The 24,323-nt window shown below is 50.1% G+C and overlaps 2 protein-coding genes across 4 annotated transcripts in view; both read left to right on the top strand.

Annotated features, from left to right (window-relative positions):
- ankfn1a (ankyrin repeat and fibronectin type III domain containing 1a) overlaps positions 1–11,363 on the top strand; it is a 98,965-nt gene extending 87,602 nt beyond the window's left edge. For 2 of the 3 annotated variants that reach the window (XM_072374144.1, XM_072374143.1), the window contains exons 23-26: positions 4,990–5,212; positions 5,291–5,483; positions 7,960–8,708; positions 10,354–11,363. In XM_072374144.1, coding sequence (XP_072230245.1) covers positions 4,990–5,212; positions 5,291–5,483; positions 7,960–8,692 — 1,149 coding nt within the window. In that variant the 3' untranslated portion in view covers positions 8,693–8,708; positions 10,354–11,363. The remainder of the gene's footprint in view (positions 1–4,989; positions 5,213–5,290; positions 5,484–7,959; positions 8,709–10,353) is intronic. The other variant, XM_072374145.1, reaches the window with a different exon arrangement.
- Positions 11,364–21,468: 10,105 nt separating this feature from the next.
- Positions 21,469–22,841, top strand: nog3 (noggin 3). Its single transcript, XM_072373332.1, has one exon. It carries the CDS (start codon positions 21,772–21,774, stop codon positions 22,513–22,515), a length of 744 nt encoding a protein of 247 aa, XP_072229433.1. The 5' UTR covers positions 21,469–21,771; the 3' UTR covers positions 22,516–22,841.
- Positions 22,842–24,323: the final 1,482 nt, after the last annotated feature.

Genomic DNA, 24,323 nt, shown 5'->3' with positions numbered 1-24,323 from the left:
GACAGAAATGATACAGAGATCAGCTGATTTCAATCAAAGTGTAACTGATACTAAGAGGCTTTGAAGATGATGTCAGATACGAGGTGTTTCCTGCTGATGCTATCCCTCCTTCAGCCTTACAGTAGCTAATATTAGCTTCATTACCACACAGGAAACACTAATATAATGCAGAACAGGGAGCAGCAACATTCACTGTAAGGAATGTTTTCACAGAATATCAAACCAAACGTATCTATTTATCATTTTATCTCTAAAAGTGAACCTGAGAAGGTGGTTTCACTCCATGGAGAAGACATCGTGACACGTTTGAGTGATGGATGTGTTTGGTAGTGTGTGCAGGCCACCGTAGTGTTGCGTTCAATGCTCACTGGGAAATGACAGAATCTGATGACCAGCGGAACTTCTCCTTTAACTAGTTAAATATCATTAATTATCATGAAGTCTCTGGAAAATGTAAAAATGTCTCATTTTAAGTCCAGTTTATGACTTCTTTTCATGTTTTTATTCAGTATATTTCGACCAAAAATTCTTCATTCTCCCTGCAGAAACACACAGACCTGACCTTGTTCTGTTCCGTCACACTTCAGCTCTCAGCCTGGAAGACCTCACTCAGGGCCAAACGCGTCCAGGTTCAGCGAGTTGCGTCCTTGAGAAAAGCTCCTCCTTCCTCCTCCTTCCTCCTCAGTGAGACAAAAACAACCCTGATGTGTTCAGGTGCTTTTTGTCAGCTCATGACTCTGTTTCTGTCAGTATGCAGGACGGCTCGTGATGTCTAACATCTGTCAGTGACTCCTGAATCAGTTTCTGATCCCAGGGATGAAGGAAAAGTTGCAGCTTTAACAACAACAAAGTTCTTTAAGTCTTATCAAGTTTCAGTTAAAACTGAAAACCAGAAGTTTTACCCTGAGCTGGGCAGTCAGAGGCTTTTATCCAAAGCGACACTCATATCCCAACCTTTGGGGTCAGGATTCGAACCCGATCTCCATAATGAAAGTCTGAAATCTTAGCTCTGCACTATGCAGTCGCCTCTGATGGTCATTTTATCAGTTTTATTTTATCAATACGGTGATCAGCAGGACCTCTGATCAGATTTATCAGTTGAAGGCAACAATGCTGAGATGTTTCCCATAAACTGGGACCGCGTCTGGACGGGAAACACTCTGAATAACCTCAGTTTTGTCTCTGCTTTGCTTCACTGATTAGAAAAAATGTAACTCTGTCAAAAAGAAAGCTTCCAGAGCAGCAGACATGTTGGGCTGAATGTGACATTTACTGAAAATGATGCAAAAAGCAGTTTGACTGTTTCAGATTCAACAAGGAGCTGCTTCTGTCAGGTGGCGAGGAGTTAACCTCCTCAGAGTGGACGTTCAGGGCTTAGAAAGCAGAAATCACCGTTTGTATGTAATCAGCCAGGAATCCCAGCTGGGAGGGAACGTCACACAGGAAGTGATGCGCTGCCCTGGACACGCTGAGGTTAGCTGTAGCTGCAGAGCCTGAACCTGAAGCTGCTGTCAGTCTGATCAGCTGCAGACGGAAACTTCCTCAACTCATATTCAGCTCAAAGATGCGTGGATCTGAGGCGTTGTTCCGTGGCGTTGATCCGTGGCGTTGATCCGTGGCGTGGATCCGTGGCGTTGATCCGTAGCGTGGATCCGTGGCGTTGATCCGTGGCGTTGATCCGTGGCGTTGATCCGTAGCGTGGATCCGTGGCGTTGATCCGTGGCGTTGATCCGTGGCGTTGATCCGTGGCGTTGATCCGTGGCGTTGATCCGTGGCGTTGATCCGTGGCGTTGATCCGTGGCGTTGATCCGTGGCGTTGATCCGTGGCGTGGATCCGCGGCGTGGATCCGTGGCGTTGATCCGTGGCGTTGATCCGTGGCGTTGATCCGTGGCGTTGATCCGTGGCGTTGATCCGTGGCGTTGATCTGCGGCTTTGATCCGTGGCGTGGATCTGCGGCGTTGATCCGCGGCGTGGATCCGTGGCGTTGATCTGCGGCTTTGATCCGCGGCTTTGATCCGCAGCGTGGATCCGTGGCGTTGATCTGCGGCTTTGATCCGTGGCGTGGATCTGCGGCGTTGATCCGCGGCGTGGATCCGTGGCGTTGATCTGCGGCTTTGATCCGCGGCTTTGATCCTTGGCGTGGATCCTTGGCGTGGATCCGAGGCGTTGATCCGTGGCGTGGATAACTTCACGGTTATCTTTGGGTCTGAGGTGCAGCTCAAACATGTCAACAACAACCTAAAAGTGACACGAAACAACCAGAAACAAACAGAATAGAAGTCAAAGGGAGCAGTTTCCTGTTGAGGGACGGCGTCTGACTTGTTGTGGTCACATGGTGACGCTCCGGCTCTGATTGGTTGACAGAATCACGTGTTTTGTTGTTGGTAAACAGACGCACAGCCTCCTCTGTGGGTGGAACAGGGATCTGCTTCAGCCGAGTCAGTGTCTGCGTGCACATATGTGCACGTATGGCTGTCTTTGTGTCTTTGTGAGGACCGCTGCGACACCTTTGGGTCGAGGACGCTGACACGGGTCCTCTCTGAGACTTCAGAGCTTCTGGATTTAAAGATGGACATTAAAATCACACTTTCCTCCTGAAGCAAACACACACATTTCTATATTATACCACTGAGGTGAAACTGGGGGAGTATAATATTCCAGGTATCATTTGTTCTTGTTGTTTTGGTTCTTCAGCTGCTGAAACACATCAGTTGTTTCCCTTCAGATGCAGTGATCTGACGCATACAAAGTGGTCAAGAAACAGTTCCAGACCTGAATCTGATCCAGAACCTGTGGAGGGAACAAAGCCCTGAGAGGAAGCCCTCCTTCAGTACTGCTCAGCCTCGTGGGGGGAAGCCACAGTGCGACTGCTCCTGTTTTCTGTGTGAAAACTATAAGTTGTGTTGATTCAGCTCTTAAACTGTGAACAGTAATCTGTGCTGGACACAGAGTTATTATTCTACTGCGTATTTTATAGTTTTTATGGCAGCTTAAAGGGACGCCTCACCTCCAAATCTCAGAGCTCAGATATAGTTCAAGTGAATTGGGGAAGTTGCCACCAGGAGAGAGTCTCCAGGTCATGACCGGGCCAACACAGGATTATCCAATCAGAAGACCAGATTCCAATTCAAGATATACAAGAAATACATGAAGGAAACAGACCTGTTGTTTACATATAAAGCAACAGGTCAGTTTGGCTGAACCCTAAGATCCAGTAACAATGAATACACCAAGAAGCCAGATACAGATAAGAAAAGCAACATAATAAAATTGCACGGTAACCACGGTAACCGCGGTGCCAAATCGTACTATAAATTACTGCTAATTACTAACCGCTGCAACCGAACTGCACAGCTGCTGAAAGATTGGCTGTTTGCCTAATGGATCCGCCCATCTGTTCGCTGATTGGCTGCTTCTGACACCTGTTGGGTCTGTGTGTGACACCTGTTGCGTCTGTGTGTGACACCTGTTGGGTCTGTGTGTGACACCTGTCGGGTCTGTGTGTGACACCTGTCGGGTCTGTGTGTGACACCTGTTGTTGTTGTTGTGTGACACCTGTTGGGTCTGTGTGTGACACCTGTTGGGTCTGTGTGTGACACCTGTTGGGTCTGTGTGTGACACCTGTTGGGTCTGTGTGTGACACCTGTCGGGTCTGTGTGTGACACCTGTTGGGTCTGTGTGTGACACCTGTTGGGTCTGTGTGTGACACCTGTTGGGTCTGTGTGTGACACCTGTCGGGTCTGTGTGTGACACCTGTTGGGTCTGTGTGTGACACCTGTCGGGTCTGTGTGTGACACCTGTTGTTGTTGTTGTGTGACACCTGTTGGGTCTGTGTGTGACACCTGTTGGGTCTGTGTGTGACACCTGTTGGGTCTGTGTGTGACACCTGTTGGGTCTGTGTGTGACACCTGTCGGGTCTGTGTGTGACACCTGTCGGGTCTGTGTGTGACACCTGTCGGGTCTGTGTGTGACACCTGTTGTTGTTGTTGTGTGACACCTGTTGGGTCTGTGTGTGACACCTGTTGGGTCTGTGTGTGACACCTGTTGGGTCTGTGTGTGACACCTGTTGTTGTGTGTGACACCTGTTGGGTCTGTGTGTGACACCTGTTGGGTCTGTGTGTGACACCTGTTGGGTCTGTGTGTGACACCTGTTGGGTCTGTGTGTGACACCTGTTGTTGTTGTTGTGTGACACCTGTTGTTGTTGTTGTGTGACACCTGTTGGGTCTGTGTGTGACACCTGTTGGGTCTGTGTGTGACACCTGTTGAGTCTGTGTGTGACACCTGTTGGGTCTGTGTGTGACACCTGTTGGGTCTGTGTGTGACACCTGTTGTTGTTGTTGTGTGACACCTGTTGGGTCTGTGTGTGACACCTGTTGGGTCTGTGTGTGACACCTGTTGGGTCTGTGTGTGACACCTGTTGGGTCTGTGTGTGACACCTGTCGGGTCTGTGTGTGACACCTGTTGGGTCTGTGTGTGACACCTGTTGCGTCTGTGTGTGACACCTGTCGGGTCTGTGTGTGACACCTGTTGGGTCTGTGTGTGACACCTGTTGCGTCTGTGTGTGACACCTGTTGTTGTTGTTGTGTGACACCTGTTGGGTCTGTGTGAGACCTGTTGCGTCTGTGTGTGACACCTGTTGCGTCTGTGTGTGACACCTGTTGGGTCTGTGTGTGACACCTGTTGGGTCTGTGTGTGACACCTGTTGCGTCTGTGTGTGACACCTGTTGTTGTTGTTGTGTGACACCTGTTGGGTCTGTGTGTGACACCTGTTGGGTCTGTGTGTGACACCTGTTGCGTCTGCGTGTGACACCTGTTGGGTCTGTGTGTGACACCTGTTGTTGTGTGACACCTGTTGGGTCTGTGTGTGACACCTGTTGGGTCTGTGTGTGACACCTGTTGGGTCTGTGTGTGACACCTGTTGGGTCTGTGTGTGACACCTGTTGGGTCTGTGTGTGACACCTGTTGTTGTTTTTGTGTGTTTCTGCAGCAACTGGATGAAATGCGGCGTGATCTCCGCTGGATCACAGACGCCCTGCAGTACGCCCGCTACAAGCAGCCCCGCGGTGGCGTGCCCATCACCTGCCTGGTGGACGCCAACACTCCAGAGGGTGACTCCGGTCAGCAGAAGACGGACTCCACCTCCTCCACCATGGACTATCTGCCCACGCCTTCTCCGTCACCAGAGCTCCACCGGAGGAAAGCCATCAGTGGTGAGTGTGACCTCAAAGTTCATTTTCACAAATACCCAAAAGCCACCAAAAGCCTTCACCCTGACTTGGCTCTGACAGACTGTCTGCTCGGCTCCGATGAGGACGGCTCCTCCGAGGTGTTCCTGCCCACAGACAGCGACTACGACTCCAGTGACGCCCTGAGCCCCCGCGAGCTTGATCTGCTCTATTCTCCGGCCCCGGATCTATCCCAGCAGGCTTTGCACTCACTGGGCGGCAGCGCCCCTGATGTCCTGCAGATCCACGAGCTCAGGTGATTTCTAACATGTGTGTGTTTCCAACACAACACCGGTCCTCTCCTTACTCTCGCTGTGCTAACGTTACATTATCGGCATGTTTCTGATAAAGATGGAGGTCTCCAGGTACAACTGTTTAATGAGGTTAATTTATCCAAAATGTTTAAACGCAGTAATTAACGGTTCACATGCATTACTACGAGTTACGCTGTGCACATCTCCAGCTTGGTCCATTACTGTGGATGAGAAAGCATTGTTTGCTAGCATCTGCTGCTAACTTACAGCTAACTGCTAACTTGCAGCTAACTCCTAACTCACAGCTAACCGCTAACTTATAGCTAACTGCTAACTTACAGCTAACTGCTAACTTACAGCTAACTGCTAACTTACAGCTACCTGCTAACTTACAGCTAACTGCTAACTTATAGCAAACTTATAGCTAACTGCTAATTTACAGCTAACTGCTAGACTATTTCCCTCTGGGATTAACAGAGTAACTGTATCAATATGTTAGGGTATAACGAAATGGAAATTTTGATATCTCGATTATAGTGACCAAATTATCACGGTTAACAATATTTTCAATTGCTGTACTAATGTCCCACATACATTGAAATCATTTAATGAAATCTTGTGATTTTCTTGCAAACTAAAACATTAGAATCTTATCCAAATGAAATGTTCACATTAAAAAGATAAGCAACTGGCACAGAAAGACAGTTTATTATATAACTCGCTGTCAATATCGACTCACGTTTTTAACTCGCCATTATAAATATCCTCGTATGTTCTTCCTAATGTTAATGAACATGTTTACATTATTTTTAAAGCCGCCTTACATTGTGTCGGCTCCGCTCAGCTGCGGCTGCCTTCGGTTCCGTTTCATTTGGAGAGACTTAGCAACACAGCTGCTAGCAGGGCTAGCAGCTGCTCAGCTGGTAGCAGCTCAGCTAGTAGCTGCTCAGCTAGCAGCTGCTAAGTGTCTCAAACCAAAAACGGAAAATGTTATTGCATTTTAGGAAGATAGATACTGCTTGAAACTTTGGTGTACATCACTGACAAGTTAAAGTCTTCCTGAAGCCGACGTCCCTCACAGGATGTACTTGAACCAAATGTGAACGGAGCTGAGCGGTAAGGATTTCCTCGTATAGGTGTTCGCTCCCACGCTTCGCTCAGTTCTGCTCCCCAAAAGAATGTATTCCGCTCCGGTGAAATCGCTCAGATTTTAAAGAAGGAGCCGCTGATCCGCACTGCGTGTAGCGGGTTTGTTGCGTGACTCAGCGAACGATTATTGAAGTGTTGGCTAACAGTTTTGTTCATTGTTGAAGGCACAGGTGAATTCTGGGTGGATTTGTGCACGCCCCAGACTCTGGGTGGTGTCGGAGCGGAAGTGGAGATAAAAACTCGCTTCTCGCTCTGATTTGAACTGACATTGCATAAAATTTCACCCTGATTTGCCGTAATACCGGTAACCGTGACATCCCTACTATCCATAGAGCTGGAGTGTTTCTGACTGCAGGAACAGCTTCATTGTGTCTGTGTTTCTGCATTAAATCACTCAGCAGGTGTGTTGATGACAGGTAACGCAGGTAAACACACCTGAACCCTCCACAGCAGCATGGCGGCGTGTCCTCAGCCAGTGTTCAAACAGACAGAAACTGACCTTTCACCAGCGTCCTGCAGCTGCTGACCTCAGATTGACCTCAGGTTGACCTCAGATTGACCTCAGGTTGACCTCAGATTGACCTCAGGTTGACCTCAGATTGACCTCGGGTTGACCTCAGATTGACCTCAGATTGACCTCAGATTGACCTCAGGTTGACCTCAGATTGACCTCAGAGAAGGAACAGGTGGAGCATGTGATTAGTCTGCAGCCTAAAAGCAGGCAGAAGAATTGTGTTGTCATGATGTTGGTGCAGAACAGTTGATGGAGGACTCAGAGGCAACGGCGATCATTGAGGTTTCGGTTTAAAAAATAGAAACTAGGAACACAGAAAAGTTGCTGGAGAACAGATTGTAATTGATGAAGGAAGGAAAGATGAGACGAGTTTGTTTTTTCTGCATTTGGCAGACGCTTTTATCCAGAGCCACTTACAGGTAGGCAGGTAGGGTGGGGGGGTCTAAGGACCCCTACTGGAGGTAATACCTTTCATGCAGGGTGACAAACAGAATCAGAACCAATAACCGATCAGAGACAGGAGCATTGATCATGACTGCTGGGATCGTGCCGACAGGTAGTTTAACCAAAGTCTGTCTCAAGCATCTCAACAAGAAAAAACTGGTTCCTTTTCACTTAAACACCAGAAATACATTAAAGTTGGTGAAACTTTTACAAAAACTACCACAAAAAATCCTATTTTGACAGAAAGTTCTGTGTATTATGTAAATATATCAGTAAATATATGATATTATCAACATATTAACACAAAGACTCCATCCTGGAGATAAAAACTAAATAAATAAAGTAATCTGATTACTCCTGTCTGCTCTCAGGTACAGCATCTGCCCCCCCACAGACCTCCCCCTCTCCACAGCCCTGAAGCATCCTCTCCTGCCCTCCTCCCCCTCTCCATCCGCAGACCTCTCGGCCCCCAACCCGTCTCACCCCTCCTCTCGCTCCAGGACCCTCCCCACATCTCCGTCCCTCCCCCTGTCCCCAGCTCTGTCTGACACCACCAAGACTTTGGAGGGCCTCTCCCTGTCCACGGAGGGCTCGGCGCCCCTGAGGCCCCTCGCCAACCCCCCTGCCAAACGCAAGCTGCTCTCCAGGAGCCACCGCGGTCAGTATTTCAGCGGGCCCCAGCGCTGGCTCAGGGGCCACAGTGGAGAGAGTCTCACGGCATCCTTGTCTGAGGGTGTCTACACCAAGCAGGCGGACTCTGACCTGCCCCTGCCGGGGGACCTGCCCTCGCCGCAGGGCACCACCTATGTCAGCCACGCCTCCTGCGTCCTGGAGAGCCGCAAGGGCCGGCACCGGGAGCCCCGCCCCCACGTCCGCAGGATCTTTGTGGAGCCCTGCAAGGAGCTGTCGCCGGACCACGACAGGAGGGACTGGGAGGAGGAGGAGGGGGGCGAGAAGGTGGTGGCTGCAGGTGTGTCAGTGGTTGTGGCGGAGGCGGAGTCTGGAGAGGAAGGGGAGGAGCCAGAGGGAGCCACTGCCCAGGAGGTGGACTCAGATGAGCAAACCAACGCCCAGGTGTCAGAGATACTCAGCAGCACGCTGTAGGAAGCAGCTCAGACATGTAAGTGGCTTCAGACGTGGCAACCACCCCCAGTCAGGTGTGTCACCCTCAGTGTGAGTGTGCGGCGGTGTAATTATCTGCTGTCCTGATCCTCGGGTCAACAGGTCACTAACAGGCTGCTGCTGAGCTCATCTGTTCATTTGAATCAGGTTTGTGGAGCAGGACTGGAAAATACCTGACTGGAAGAGCAGGTGGTGGAATATTTGGGTCAAATATAACAGCGTGTGGCGTTCAATGGCAGCGCTGATCCAAATGTAACAGCGTGTGGCGTTGTATGGCAGCGCTGATCCAAATATAACAGCGTGTGGCGTTCAATGGCAGCGCTGATCCAAATGTAACAGCGTGTGGCGTTCAATGGCAGCGCTGATCCAAATATAACAGCGTGTGGCGTTGAATGGCAGCGCTGATCCAAATATAACAGCGTGTGGCGTTGAATGGCAGCGCTGATCCAAATGTAACAGCGTGTGGCGTTGAATGGCAGCGCTGATCCAAATGTAACAGCGTGTGGCGTTCAATGGCAGCGCTGATCCAAATATAACAGCGTGTGGCGTTCAATGGCAGCGTTGATCCAAATGTAACAGCGTGTGGCGTTCAATGGCAGCGCTGATCCAAATATAACAGCGTGTGGCGTTCAATGGCAGCGCTGATCCAAATATAACAGCGTGTGGCGTTCAATGGCAGCGCTGATCCAAATGTAACAGCGTGTGGCGTTCAATGGCAGCGCTGATCCAAATGTAACAGCGTGTGGCGTTCAATGGCAGCGCTGATCCAAATGTAACAGCGTGTGGTGTTCAATGGCAGCGCTGATCCAAATATAACAGCGTGTGGCGTTCAATGGCAGCGCTGATCCAAATATAACAGCGTGTGGCGTTCAATGGCAGCGCTGATCCAAATGTAACAGCGTGTGGCGTTCAATGGCAGTGCTGATCCAAATGTAACAGCGTGTGGCGTTCAATGGCAGCGCTGATCCAAATGTAACAGCGTGTGGCGTTCAATGGCAGCGCTGATCCAAATGTAACAGCGTGTGGCGTTCAATGGCAGCGCTGATCCAAATATAACAGCGTGTGGCGTTCAATGGCAGCGCTGATTCAAATGTAACAGCGTGTGGCGTTGAATGGCAGCGCTGATTCAAATGTAACAGCGTGTGGCGTTCAATGGCAGCGCTGATCCAGAGTGAGTGCGGCTGCCGAAGCTTAGCCACATTCCCGGCCCAAGTCTCCATTTTGTTTTGAGTCATGTCGGTTCCACATGAAAATGTAACTGAGCCAAAGGCAGCTCAGATTAGGCCCAAATGTTTCTTGTTTACAGAGAGCCGCGGGTACAGAACCGGTCCAGCAGAGTTTTAAAGCCCCACAGAATCTAATTTACACAGTTTTTATGTCCCCTGAACATCTGTCTGCCCCCCCCCTGAACAACTTACATGGATGGTGTCGTTAGTTGTATTTTAAATCCTTTAATTTCCTGTTAAACCACTTCTCAGAGGCCTCTGTTAACTGTGCTAACACTGGTATTAAGATGGTGGGCGGAGCCTAATCAGGCCACTGAAGCTGACCAATCAGAGCAGATTGTACTTTTCCTTTTGCAGGAGATTTGCAGAAAAGCTGGCGTCTCACCACCTTCTCTTCCTCTCTGTCTCCCCCCACAGAGACGACCGGTCAGCAGCCCCCCCGACCTCCACAGATTGTATAAGTTGCTGGTTCAACTCCGCCTCATAGCTCACGGCATCGACTGTTACACAGAAAAGATCAATGCAACAAGAAACCAGGCACTGCTTCTCCCACAAGGAACTTTGCACACGACTCCGTTTGTCGACCAAAAAAAGGTCAAAGTGGCTTAATTCGGTTCTCCCAGACGTGTTTTGGCCCCATCCTCAGCATGAAGTGAATGTACAGTTTGGTCCGTTTGTTCGTGGTCTCCTGTGGTGACTCTGAGCTGCCGTCAGTTGGCGGGAATCAGCTTGTGATCAGTTTAAATTAAAAGAATCTCTGTGTATTTTTCATTCCTTTGAATCTCAAACTCGTGAACCTCCTCACTAGAGTCCTTAAGACAGGAAGTATTTTTGTATTCTCACATCTAAAGATGGAATGTGGCCTGAGCTGTATTTTGTATTTTCTTGGCATGACGTAGTTTGTAGTCGTTGTTTTTCCTGTTTTTGGACTAAAGCTTTGCGTCCTCGGGGTCCAGCATGATGATGGGGTCCGGCGGGGTCCTCAGCCCGGCTCGTGTTGTGTTGACTTTCTGTCAGCTTCACCCTCGGTTACTGTAGTGTTTGTGTTTTATGTTCCGTTTTTTACTTCCAACATGCACCAAAAACAGTTTGATCAGTGCTGGAATGAGGAGGCAGCGGGGAACGTGCACACGTTCCTCACACGTATGCACAGTGTTTTAAAACTGCGTTTTTAATGTTTGCACATTGCAGTTATGGAATAAAAGCTAATTGAATATTTGATGCAACGGGGCATTAGCTGTGGCAGCTTCTATCATAAAAAACTGTAAAAAGGTCAGTTCAATGTCCTGGTTGGGGTTGAAATTAAAGTATTAACTTGCAGGTTTGTTCATGTTTGAATGTGTCACCCTTCAGCTTTACAGCCAGACATGCACTTAATGTATTCATGTTTCTGCAACAGGTGGCGCTATTTTTTGGACATTTCTGAGTTTGCTGAGATGAAAAAATAACCAAAATCATGTTTGTTGAGTTTGATTGACTCTATTAAAAGTTTACGAATAACTCTACCGACAGCTCTGAGCCCGGTGATGTCTCTGTGTTCAGAACTGCTCTGGGGGGGTTACAAAGAGGTCCGTGATAAACTGAGTCCAGCAGGGAAACCCAGACATCCCTCTCCCACTCTCCAGCTCCTCCTGGGGGATCCCAGGCCTCCTCAGGGCGTGCTGGATGTGGCTGGAAAATCTCCAAATGACTCCTCGCTACTGCTGACGAAGCCCCAGTCCTTCTGCCCATCTCCTGAAAGCCTTCAGTCACTGAGGCTTATAACACATTTATAACACATTTAAAAACACATTTATAACACATTTATAACACATTTATTTGTGATGCACTGTGTGAAGAATGATATGATTAACAGAATTAAATCCACAGAGAAAACAGCGAATCAGCAGAATCATTCACCAACCAAAGGTCCTGCTAAAAGGAAATGTTTCCGTGGGCCGACGTCCCATCGAGCCGTACCAGGGTTAGATGGAAACGTACCAGGGTTAGATGGAGCCGTACCAGGGTTAGATGGAAACGTACCAGGGTTAGATGGAAACGTACCAGGGTTAGATGGAACCGTACCAGGGTTAGATGGAAACGTACCAGGGTTAGATGGAAACGTACCAGGGTTAGATGGAGCCGTATGAGGGTCAGATGGAGCCGTACCAGGGCTAGATGGAGCCGTACCAGGGTTAGATGGAAACGTACCAGGGTTAGATGGAGCCGTACCAGGGTTAGATGGAAACGTACCAGGGTTAGATGGAAACGTACCAGGGTTAGATGGAGCCGTATGAGGGTCAGATGGAGCCGTACCAGGGCTAGATGGAGCCGTACCAGGGTTAGATGGAAACGTACCAGGGTTAGATGGAGCCGTATGAGGGTCAGATGGAGCCGTACCAGGGTTAGATGGAGCCGTACCAGGGTCAGATGGAGCCGTACCAGGGTTAGATGGAGCCGTACCAGGGTGAGATGGAGCCGTACCAGGGTCAGATGGAGCCGTACCAGGGTCAGATGGAGCCGTACCAGGGTCAGATGGAGCCGTACCAGGGTCAGATGGAGCCGTACCAGGGTCAGATGGAGCCGTACCAGGGTCAGATGGAGCCGTACCAGGGTCAGATGGAGCCGTACCAGGGTCAGATGGAGCCGTACCAGGGTCAGATGGAGCCGTACCAGGGTCAGATGGAGCCGTACCAGGGTCAGATGGAGCCGTACCAGGGTCAGATGGAGCCGTACCAGGGTCAGATGGAGCCGTACCAGGGTCAGATGGAGCCGTACCAGGGTTAGATGGAGCCGTACGAGGGTCAGATGGAGCCGTACCAGGGTCAGATGGAGCCGTACCAGGGTCAGATGGAGCCGTACCAGGGTCAGATGGAGCCGTACCAGGGTCAGATGGAGCCGTACCAGGGTTAGATGGAGCCGTACCAGGGTTAGATGGAGCAGTACCAGGGTCAGATGGAGCCGTACCAGGGCTAGATGGAGCCGTACCAGGGCTAGATGGAGCCGTACCAGGGTTAGATGGAGCCGTACCAGGGTCAGATGGAGCCGTACGAGGGTTAGATGGAGCCGTATGAGGGTCAGATGGAGCCGTACCAGGGTCAGATGGAGCCGTACCAGGGTTAGATGGAGCCGTACCAGGGCTAGATGGAGCCGTACCAGGGCTAGATGGAGCCGTACCAGGGTTAGATGGAGCCGTACCAGGGTCAGATGGAGCCGTACCAGGGTTAGATGGAGCCGTACCAGGGTCAGATGGAGCCGTACGAGGGTTAGATGGAGCCGTATGAGGGTCAGATGGAGCCGTACCAGAGTTAGATGGAGCCGTATGAGGGTCAGATGGAGCCGTACCAGGGTCAGATGGAGCCGTACCAGGGTCAGATGGAGCCGTACCAGGGTCAGATGGAGCCGTACGAGGGTTAGATGGAGCCGTACCAGAGTTAGATGGAGCCGTACCAGGGTCAGATGGAGCCGTACCAGGGTCAGATGGAGCCGTACCAGGGTCAGATGGAGCCGTACCAGGGTTAGATGGAGCCGTACCAGGGTCAGATGGAGCCGTACCAGGGTTAGATGGAGCCGTACGAGGGTTAGATGGAGCCGTACCAGGGTCAGATGGAGCCGTACCAGGGTCAGATGGAGCCGTACCAGGGTCAGATGGAGCCGTACCAGGGTCAGATGGAGCCGTACCAGGGTCAGATGGAGCCGTACCAGGGTCAGATGGAGCCGTACCAGGGTCAGATGGAGCCGTACCAGGGTCAGATGGAGCCGTACCAGGGTCAGATGGAGCCGTACCAGGGTCAGATGGAGCCGTACCAGGGTCAGATGGAGCCGTACCAGGGTCAGATGGAGCCGTACCAGGGTTAGATGGAGCCGTACCAGGGTCAGATGGAGCCGTACCAGGGTTAGATGGAGCCGTACCAGGGTCAGATGGAGCCGTACCAGGGTTAGATGGAGCCGTACCAGGGTCAGATGGAGCCGTACCAGGGTCAGATGGAGCCGTACCAGGGTTAGATGGAGCCGTACCAGGGTCAGATGGAGCCGTACCAGGGTTAGATGGAGCCGTACCAGGGTCAGATGGAGCCGTACCAGGGTCAGATGGAGCCGTACCAGGGTCAGATGGAGCCGTATGAGGGTCAGATGGAGCCGTACCAGGGTCAGATGGAGCCGTACCAGGGTCAGATGGAGCCGTACCAGGGTCAGATGGAGCCGTACCAGGGTCAGATGGAGCCGTACCAGGGTCAGATGGAGCCGTACCAGGGTCAGATGGAGCCGTACCAGGGTTAGATGGAGCCGTACCAGGGTCAGATGGAGCCGTACCAGGGTCAGATGGAGCCGTACCAGGGTCAGATGGAGCCGTACCAGGGTTAGATGGAGCCGTACCAGGGTCAGATGGAGCCGTACCAGGGTTAGATGGAGCCGTACGAGGGTTAGATGGAGCCGTACCAGGGTCAGATGGAGCCGTATGAGGGTCAGATGGAGCCGTACCAGGGTCAGATGGAGCCGTACCAGGGTCAGATGGAGCCGTACCAGGGTCAGATGGAGCCGTACCAGGGTCAGATGGAGCCGTAGGAGGGTCAGATGGAGCCGAATGAGGGTCAGATGGAGCCGTACCAGGGTTAGATGGAGCCGTAGGAGGGTCAGATGGAGCCGTACCAGGGTCAGATGGAGCCGTACCAGGGTTAGATGGAGCCGTACCAGGGTCAGATGGAGCCGTACCAGGGTCAGATGGAGCCGTAGGAGGGTCAGATGGAGCTGTACCAGGGTCAGATGGAGCCGTACCAGGGTCAGATGGAGCCGTACGAGGGTTAGATGGAGCCGTATGAGGGTCAGATGGAGCCGTACCAGGGTCAGATGGAGCCGTACCAGGGTCAGATGGAGCCGTACCAGGGTCAGATGGAGCCGTACCAGGGTTAGATGGAGCCGTACCAGGGTTAGGTGGTGAAGCTCACGCCGAGCTGAAGGAGGCCAGCCTGAAGGCCAGCGAGGAAAAATGGGTTTTTGAGTTTCTGAGCTTTTAAATGTGTTTAAAACTGGTTCAAACCAGATTCAGTCGGCTCAGCTGGAGGGTTTTAAAGGATTCAAGCAGCAGTTTATGCTCAAACGTTTGAATGTGAGACTAGAATAAAGTTAAACAAAGAATACATCTCACTGATCCTTCATCAGGCCTGATGATGGCTTCCATCTGCCGCCATCTTTCCTCACATTTACATCATATCTGAGCTTTAACTCTTTCAGCGTCTCTTCCACTGTTTTACTTTGGATTTAAAGTTTATCTGAGGGGAAAATGCTGGTTTCATTTGGTGGAACTTATTCTTTTCCTTCAGCGTCTTTATTGTGTGTTGAAGCTCCGAACCTGCTGTTGCAGCTCAGGCTGCAGCCGGACTCCTGAGCTGCATGTGCGGCTGTCGCAGGACGCCGTGTGGGAGGGTGTGAAACAGCTGGAATCTCACACCACTGCTGGCAGAGGATTGTCCCCCTGGAGTATTCAGAAGCAGGGCCCAAACCACAGGAACGCTGCTGAGGCTCGTCCCACAGTCCGATCCAGTGCTGCAGCCTGGAACCACGTCAGAGGGAGACGTGCACGAACTGGCTGTTCACCGGCCTCATCTCTTCCCCGGGTTAAAGAATATTTCTTCATATTTATTGATCTCCAAATATCCAGAGCCTGTTACGGAGCTTTAATTTTCACACGAGTAGCTCAAAGTCAAATATTAAAGGGAAAGTACACCCTGTCAGTCCTGAGGTCCGTGTTCCAGCTAAGAAGATCCTCTGGGATTTAAGGTAAATACAAAAATTACACCAACATCATTTACTTCACTCAAACTTCCAATAAGAAGCAGAGCTGTGAGTGTTTGTTTGGGTGGTGAGAAACAAACTGTACAGGAAGTGTTTTACATCGAAGCCGACACACGCCTTCATTCACTCTGCGGCAGCTTCATTTCGCGGCAGCTTCGCTCTGCGGCAGCTTCGCTCCGCGGCAGCTTCGCTCCGCGGCAGCTTCGCTCCGCGGCAGCTTCGCTCAGCGGCAGCTTCATTTCGCGGCAGCTTCATTTCGCGGCAGCTTTATTTCGCGGCAGCTTCATTTCGCGGCAGCTTCGCTCTGCGGCAGCTTCGCTCTGCGGCAGCTTCGCTCTGCGGCAGCTTCATTTTGCGGCAGCTTCATTTCGCGGCAGCTTTATTTCGCGGCAGCTTCATTTCGCGGCAGCTTCGCTCTGCGGCAGCTTTGCTCTTCGGCAGCTTCATTTTGCGGCAGCTTCATTTTGCGGCAGCTTTATTTCGCGGCAGCTTCATTTCGCGGCAGCTTCGCTCTGCGGCAGCTTTGCTCTTCGGCAGCTTCATTTTGCGGCAGCTTCATTTCGCGGCAGCTTCGCTCTGCGGCAGCTTTGCTCTTCGGCAGCTTCATTTTGCGGCAGCTTCATTTCGCGGCAGCTTCATTTCGCAGCAGCTTCGCTCAGCGGCAGCTTCGCTCAGCGGCAGCTTCATTTCGCGGCAGCTTCGCTCTGCGGCAGCTTTGCTCTTCGGCAGCTTCATTTCACGGCAGCTTCACTCTGCGGCAGCGGCAGCTTCGCTTTACGGCAGCTTGTTTTCTGTGCTCAGGACTCGGAAATGAAGCCAGCATCACCAGCAGATGATGCTCGAACCTTTTCAGATGACAGAACCGGTCGCTCCTCTCACTACGTCCTCTCTACAGGTTTCAGATGCTTTTATATCATCAGTTTAACTAAATGTGGTCATAAAATCGGTTCTAAATGTTTTCGTACTCTGATCAGAGTGTGGCTGCTAAAAACTGTCAGAGATGAACACGACGCCATGTTCAGAGGACAGCAATCACGTGCACTTATCATCAAAAGCCTCGTCCTGCCATCTCACTTTTCCCTAGTTTCCAGTGTTTTCCTCCTCTCTGCAGGACGCACAGATCCACATGTTCTGAATCCTTTCATTTTCCAGAGCAGGGCTGCGATACGGCCCAGCGCAGTGGATCAGTGCTTCTGCAGCTCTGAGCCTCCCGAGGTGTTCCCTCTGATGTTGGAATATAAAGAACTTAATCTTAATGGTGAATCAACGGGCCTCCCAGGATGAAGCACAAACAGTGACCCGGCCCGATAAAATGTTTGTTGTTTATGTCTTTTCCCCACAAGCAGCAGCTTTGATGCTGAGATGTCCGGGCCAATCTGGACGGTCCATTTGAGCGAGAAGGCTTCAAGGTGGCAGAGACGGGTCAAGCACACGATCACAGCCACGAAACGGGCTTGAGTTTCACCGTGCTCCTCCTCCAGCATCAGAACCATCGGTTTAACCTGACGTTTCCCACCTCATTCCATCCAATAGTTACCTCTGATGTCCTGAATGAATCCTGACGGAGCAGCAAAGTACGAATGTTGGTGTTTTTGTGGGAAGCTTGTGGTCAGAGGGCCTAACTGTGGTCCTGCTGGATGATGCAGTTATCAGGACATTAAAACCCGAAGCAGCTGACCGGTACCGAGCGGCTGAAAGGGCTGAATCTGGCGAAGGATGTTCAGCTGAGGTTTTCTCCCAGATCTTTACCAGATCCTGGCCGTCCGGTGTTCCCTGAGGGGTTCTGTGGGGGGGTCACATCTCTGCTTTCTGCAGATGATGTGGTTCTGTTGGCTTCTTCAGGCCGTGACCTCCTGGACCTGTTGGTTCTGACCCGCCCTCAGATGAGTGGAAGTTCTGGGTGGCCATGAGCTCTAAATAAAGAATTCCTCTTTTATAAATACAATTCATCTCACCAAATATAAACTGTTCCCACCTGAGCTCTGAGCCTCTGTTTCTGGGGATTAATATCGTGTCCACAGAGGACCGCTCCAGCGGCGCCGTTTCCAACTGCGAGAAAGCCCTCAGCGTGACCTCGGGTCCCCCGTGGCCCCTCATAGGCCCCTGATATGGAAGTGAAGGATAAAAGGCTCAAAGAGAGAGGAAGTCTTATCTGAGCATCGCCTCTCCGCCACGACTTCCTCTAAACACAGATATGACAGTTTAGCGGCGCCCGTCACACACTGTCACCACCAGAAAATTACCCACAATTCAGCAGGAGCCAGAGGCAGCAGCGGTCAGACTGCACCTTTCTGAGCTCATTCTGCATGAGAGGTCCAGTAAAAACAGGAAGTGGAGCATTTCCCTGCATCTTCTGCAGTTTTCCCTGCATCAGACCTTCCAGGCATCGCTCACAGCTCTGCGTGGTTCTGACCCGGAGTCGGTACTGGCTTCGTTTTTAAGTTCAAAGATGAAAACACATCATTAAACAGGGGAAAATGACATAGAATATATAACATGACGGTTAAATGTGAAGAAACTTTTCATAATTTGGTCGTCTTCATTGTCTGATTCCAGCTTCTAAGATTAAATAATCAGAAAAATCCTGCAGTGGCTTTTTAATGTTTGATTTACTGAAAATATGCCTGTTTTTCCACAACATTTACAGTTTTGATGGGTTCTGGTTTATTTCTCTGGTTTCAAACTGGCTGCAGCACATCTGGACACTTCTTCTTCTTCTTCTTCTTCTTCTTCTTCTTCTTCTTCTCCACAGTAACGGAGCGCATGGAAGCACCAGCACGGTGCTGCTGATGTTTAAACCATCTGAAGTAGAAAAGAGAAACTCTGGATACGACAACCTTCATCCTGGCTTTCTGATTGGCTCTAAAGAGAGAAGGTTTTACATCATAAACGCAGTTTGAGGCTGAATCTATCGGAGGATTTCTTCTGCAGCTCCGTGTAGTTTGTGGTGTTCCGCAGGGAAGGCTCCTGGTGCCTCACCTGTCTGTGAGGTGAGCACGCTGTGCACGTGTTGGTGCTGTCTGTGCACGTGAGCGTGCACGGCTGCTTGTCCCTGTGTTGGTCCAGCTGTTCTCTGATCGATAGACTTCAGCCGAACAGGGTGAAGCAGGTAAGGAAAATGGACTCACTGAAGATTTATTCTTCTTTATTCCAGTAGAAAACTATAGAAGATGACTTTTAGTTTTCATTCTCTCCAGATTCACCCTTTCATCTTGTTAAATTACCCAGAAACATTTCCCTGATGCCTCAGACTGTGTTGGCTGCTGCTGTCAGACTGTTTTCAGGCTGACTGACAGGAAACCTTCCCTGGAACAGACACTTTACACACGTCTGATGTGATCGCAGAGCAACGATAAGCAGGAAATGTGTCGGAATAATCCACAGTTCTCCCCCCAGGCCCTCTGGGGGGCTGTGGCAGCTGATGGGACGCCTCTGCAGACCCTAAAGTCCAGCCTCTGGCCTCATAATGAGCTGTTTCCTGAGAGGCGAGTAAAGGAGCGTGTGGCGGCGGCCGCCGGTCACAGGTCGCACCGTGCACTGCGGCTGCCTGTGGGCACGTTAACCCTCAGCAGCGACAACCAGCCCCCCCTCCAGGGACCGTCGGAGCCGCCTCAGTGGGTCCAGACCCGCACAGTCGGCCCTTTATCTCGGCTGCAGGAGCGTCCGACTCGAGCTGCGTTTTATCAGCCGCATTTTTCAGCCTTTTTTCCAACGTACACAAACATTCCAGCGTTTTTTTTGCCTTCTGGCTGCAGGAGTCTCGGCTCATTCGGCCAGTTGTGACCATGTAAGGATTTCTGTGATTCCAGCTTCATTTGAAAGCTACTGGAATGAATGAAAGCTGAGCAGCTGCTCCACTTTTATCCCCCTCAGAAACGACAGCGAACCCCGTTGAGTTGATGAAATGTTGTGGATTAAACTCGTGTTTTCTGCATGTGGAAATAAAACAGGAACGGCTGGATGAGCGCAGACAGCAGAGGGCTGATTGATGCCTCTGAGGAGGAGATGCTCCACATTTTCGGGCTCAGTGAGATGACGGAGATGGATCTGATGTGAAGGAGCTGCTGCAGCTGAAGTCCCAAATGAATCCGATTTAAAGCCAAATGTTCTGAGCAGACTTCAGAGTTTTATGAGAAACGGCAGGAAAGAGCCTGAAGAAGCCAACAGCAGCTCAGAAAACCGCTCAAGCTCCAAAATTAACCTCCGAATCGGATATTTTTGATCAAGTTTCAATAATAAAACACAATAAAACCCCAAAATATTAAAAACAATCACATAATTCCACACAATGGGTTTAGATGGGCTCAGATTTCAGCAGGATACCAACGTGTAAATGAGCAGAACTTATTTTAGGTCCATCTTCTGACTCCTTCTGTCTTCCTCCATCTCTTTTCTGTTAGATTTCTCCATTTTAAAACATCAGCACACCTCTCAGGATGCAGCTCCTCTGATCTGGCCTCATCGATGCCTTGTTTCACCACACTTTTTAGACTTTAGATCAGCCTGAAGTTCGTCTTTATCCAGCTGAAACAGTGAGGTCCGTCTCCTCAGTTCCACCACTGAAGTCCATGGATCCAGTGAAATGCTCCAGGCCTCCCTGGTTGCTGTCCAACTCCTCCGGTCGCATCATCCACCTGATGTGGAGCTGCTTTGGATCAAAGAAATAAACGTCACTTCACTTCCAGGTTCTTTTCACGGAGCTTCCGCACAAACTGCTGGTCCAGAAAGATGTCGCTTCTCTCCAAGAAGACCATTGAATCAGACTCAATATCTGCAGAAAACACAGAGAATGGACAGCAGGAGACCGGCAGAAGGTTCCATTTTCAGGTGAGGCCCGGTTCCATCTGTTTGGAACAAGGAACTTTATCAAAATGTTCTTCAAGAGAAACTTCTTCCAGTGATCCAGGAGCAAGTTGGTGTCAGCCTGGTTAAAGGTTAAAGTAACTATGGAGTGTTTGGATGGACCCTTTGGATCAGTGGCCTGAGTTCTGAGGACTCAGAACCGACTCAAACTCACCTCGTGTTCAGACGCTTTGTCTCGGGGCATCAGGAGGAAAGTAGAGCTCTAAATGTAATGCATGAACCTAACCAACCCATCCGGAGAAGGTAACTAGTGTTAACCAGAGAGAGGACAACAGGTCCCTGCTGACTGATGGACACAGTGGGAGGAAATATACTCTGATGACTGTAAAATAAGAGGTTTTACAGCTTTAAAAGTGCTTTAAAAGTGCTTTAAACAGCACAGATATAACCTGCAGCTGGTCCCATGATGGACTAAACCTGACCGCTCTGCTCAGGTTGAGGAAATCTTTAACAAACTGTTCAATATTTCATCAGCTTCACTGTTTCTTAAGTATTTGGAGAGTAAAGCTGTCAGATAAATGAAGTTTAAGGAGTTACTTTAGTGATGTGTGAAACTGTTCTATTTAAAGGAGAACATTTTCCAACCAGTCACCTCCTGCTGGTGCCATGGCTTTACCTGCAGTCACCATGGTTACGCTCACATTTCACACACAGACACTGTGATTAGAAACTGTAAAATGATCCAGAGACTTCTCACTTTGTTTTTAAACGGTCCAGCTCATGCTAAAGCTGTTCCAGTTAACGGCAGCTTTATCTTCATCTTCATCATCCACGCCATAATCATGTGCTTGTGCGTAAACTGCGCGTGTGTTTTCGCGGAATGAGGGGGGTGAGGGTGGGGTTCGGGTGACATCAGCGTCCTGCTGGATATTTGCGCGCAGTCAGAGTCGGAGGCGGTTCCTGGAGGACCAGAGGCAGCAGCGGCCGCCGGCGCGTCACCATGCGGGGCGCAGAGCTATCTGAGCGGGACCTGTTGACCGGAGAAGCCCGGTGCTGAGTCTGCGTCCACTCAGACCCGGACATGGACTGCCCCCCCTCTCCTGCTGCCTCTCATTTCTGTCTGAAAGTTTCTGAGAAGTTTTGGAGCGTCACGCGCCCGGTGCTGCGCGCGCTGCGCTCACACTTGGCTTTGACCCGGAGCTTTCTGTCGGTGCCTGACGGGATTCGCTGTGATTCTGGTGTGACCCGGAACCCGCGGAGGAGATGGGTTCCTCCTGCCGCCTCCTGCCTGTGTTCATGCTGGTTCTGTCTCTGGGCTTCAGGGTCGAGGAGGGCACGTGCCAACACCACCTCCTCATCCGTCCCATCCCCAGTGACAAACTGCCGGTGGACCCCCCAAAGGAGGACCCGGACCCGGCCCTGGACCCTAAGGAGAAGGACCTGAACGAGACGGAACTCAGGAGCGCTCTGGGCAGCCACCTCGACACGCGCTTCATGTCCGTGTCCCCTCCGGAGGACAAAAGCGCGGGGAACGAGGACGCGAACGACGCAGAGCTCCGACTGAAGCTGTCCGGAGCGATGCCCAAAGAGATCCGGGCCCTGGAGTTCGAGGTCCAGCACGGCAAGAAGCAGAAGCCGAGTAAGAAGCTGCGGAGACGGCTGCAGCTGTGGCTGTGGTCGTACGCGCTGTGCCCGGTTGTTTACGCGTGGAACGACCTGGGCAGCCGGTACTGGCCGCGCTACATGAAGACGGGCAGCTGCTACAATAAGCGCTCATGCTCGGTCCCGGAGGGGATGGTCTGCAAACCTGCCAAAGCAACTTATTTAACGATCCTGCGATGGCTCTGCCTGCAGAAAAAGGGGGGTCTGAAATGCTTTTGGATTCCCGTTCAGTATCCGGTTTTATCGGAGTGCAAATGCTCGTGTCCGAAACCGAGGGCCAATGTTCTGGCCCGGAATCAAACCTTTTTACCCTCAGAGCAGCGTCTGTCTGATCGGCTCAGCTGAGTGAGAAAAACTCTCTTCTGAGAACGAAGAATCACTTTCCTGCGAGATGAAAAGTTCAAATCAGGCGAATCTCGTTTCCAGCTCGGTTCGGTGTCTGAGATGGACTTTACTTTATGTTATTCCATGTTTAAAAGGAAGCTCGGTGTTATTCATATAATCAGATCTGTATGTATGAGAGAATCAAACTGCTCTAAAAGCAGAAAATCACTGATAAAAGGCTGAAGGTTGTTCATTCTTTCAGGAATATGTAAAACAGAAAGTTACAGCAGGTTAATGAAGGTTAACTCAGTCACCAAGCTGAAAATCAGTGGAGGTTTGTTCTTTTCGACCTGGATTAACCTCCAGAAGCTGAAATCAGGCCAAAACATCTCTTTCTTTGCATGTTTTACCACATTTTTTACGAGGTTTAGGGTGTAAAAATCATAAATATGCAGTAAAAAGTCTGTTCAGTTTCACAGTTCGTGTCCGAGAAGCAAAACTTGTTTTCTGAGTTTGGAATATTTAAAAGAATATTGTTTCTTTTGTTTTCAGTTTAAAATATGAGGGATGTTGGTGTCTTATTGATGTCATTAAAACGGACTAAATGTGAGTTCGTTGGCCCATTATTGGCTGATTCAAACAGTTCGGTTGTTTCTTCGTATTTTTTATTCTGTTCTGACTTTATTGGTATAAATGAATAAAACCTTGGTTTAAATCTTTGTTTTGTGAAATCAGTTTAAAAACACCTGTAGTTTTGTACAATAAATAAGTTTTATAAAAGTTTGTTGCACATTGTTCCTTTTATTGATGACATCCTTAAACAACTATGAATAAAACTTCCAAATTATGATCTTTTTCATGTTTTTTACTAATTTTATCCACATAAAATCCGTCCGAACGTCAGTAAAATGTCTTTGATCAGATCCTGATTCTTCAGTGTCTGAGTGGCCAAGAACTGCTGTTCATATCTGTTAGTTTCATCCAGAAATTATCAGTGAGGAGGAGGAACAGCAGCTCAGCATCTGTCACATCTGTCTCCTCCACAGCCAACAGGCTCATCAGAGTGTCTGACCCCCCCGGTTCACTTCATCAGGACTCAGAGAAACTCAGTCCTCATCACTGCTGACTCACTGGTTTCCAGTCTGACCCCCCCCTGAGCTCCATCTACCTGCAGCTTTTCCCCATCGACCCTCTCTGACCCGTCACTCTGAGGGAAACTTTCACCTCTGAACCGAAACATCTTCTCTTGTTAAATATTTTTGATTCATTTTCTCAAACATTTCCTGTTAGCTGCATGAGCTAACGGTCAAACACTTCCTGTTAGCTGCATGGGCTAATGGTCAAAATCTTCCTGTTAGCGGCATGAGCTAACAGCCGAACACTTCCTGTTAGCTGCATGAGCTAACGGTCAAACACTTCCTGTTAGCTGCATGGGCTAACGGTCAAACACTTCCTGTTAGCGGCATGAGCTAACGGTCAAACACTTCCTGTTAGCTGCATGAGCAAACGGTCAAACACTTCCTGTTAGCTGCATGGGCTAACGGCCAAACGCTTCCTGTTAGCTGCATGAGCTAACGGTCAAACACTTCCTGTTAGCTGCATGGGCTAACGGTCAAACACTTCCTGTTAGCTGCATGAGCTAACGGTCAAAGACTTCCTGTTAGCTGCATGAGCTAACGGCCACACACTTCCTGTTGGCTGCATGAGCTAACAGTCAAACACTTCCTGTTAGCTGCATGGGCTAACGGTCAAACACTTCCTGTTAGCTGCATGAGCTAACGGCGTGATTCAGCATGATAAAATTCAGTGATTCAGCATCTTCCCACATC

This window comes from Leuresthes tenuis, unplaced genomic scaffold (assembly GCF_036924035.1).
Source record: "Leuresthes tenuis unplaced genomic scaffold, fLeuTen1.0.hap1 SCAF_20, whole genome shotgun sequence".
NCBI classification, from domain to species: Eukaryota; Metazoa; Chordata; class Actinopteri; order Atheriniformes; family Atherinopsidae; genus Leuresthes; species Leuresthes tenuis.
This window is presented reverse-complemented; position numbering and strand designations above follow the sequence as displayed.

Bases quoted from the DNA above. Each gene is read 5' to 3' on its own strand.
- nog3 (XM_072373332.1), top strand. From the start codon at position 21,772: ATGGGTTCCTCCTGCCGCCTCCTGCCTGTGTTCATGCTGGTTCTGTCT.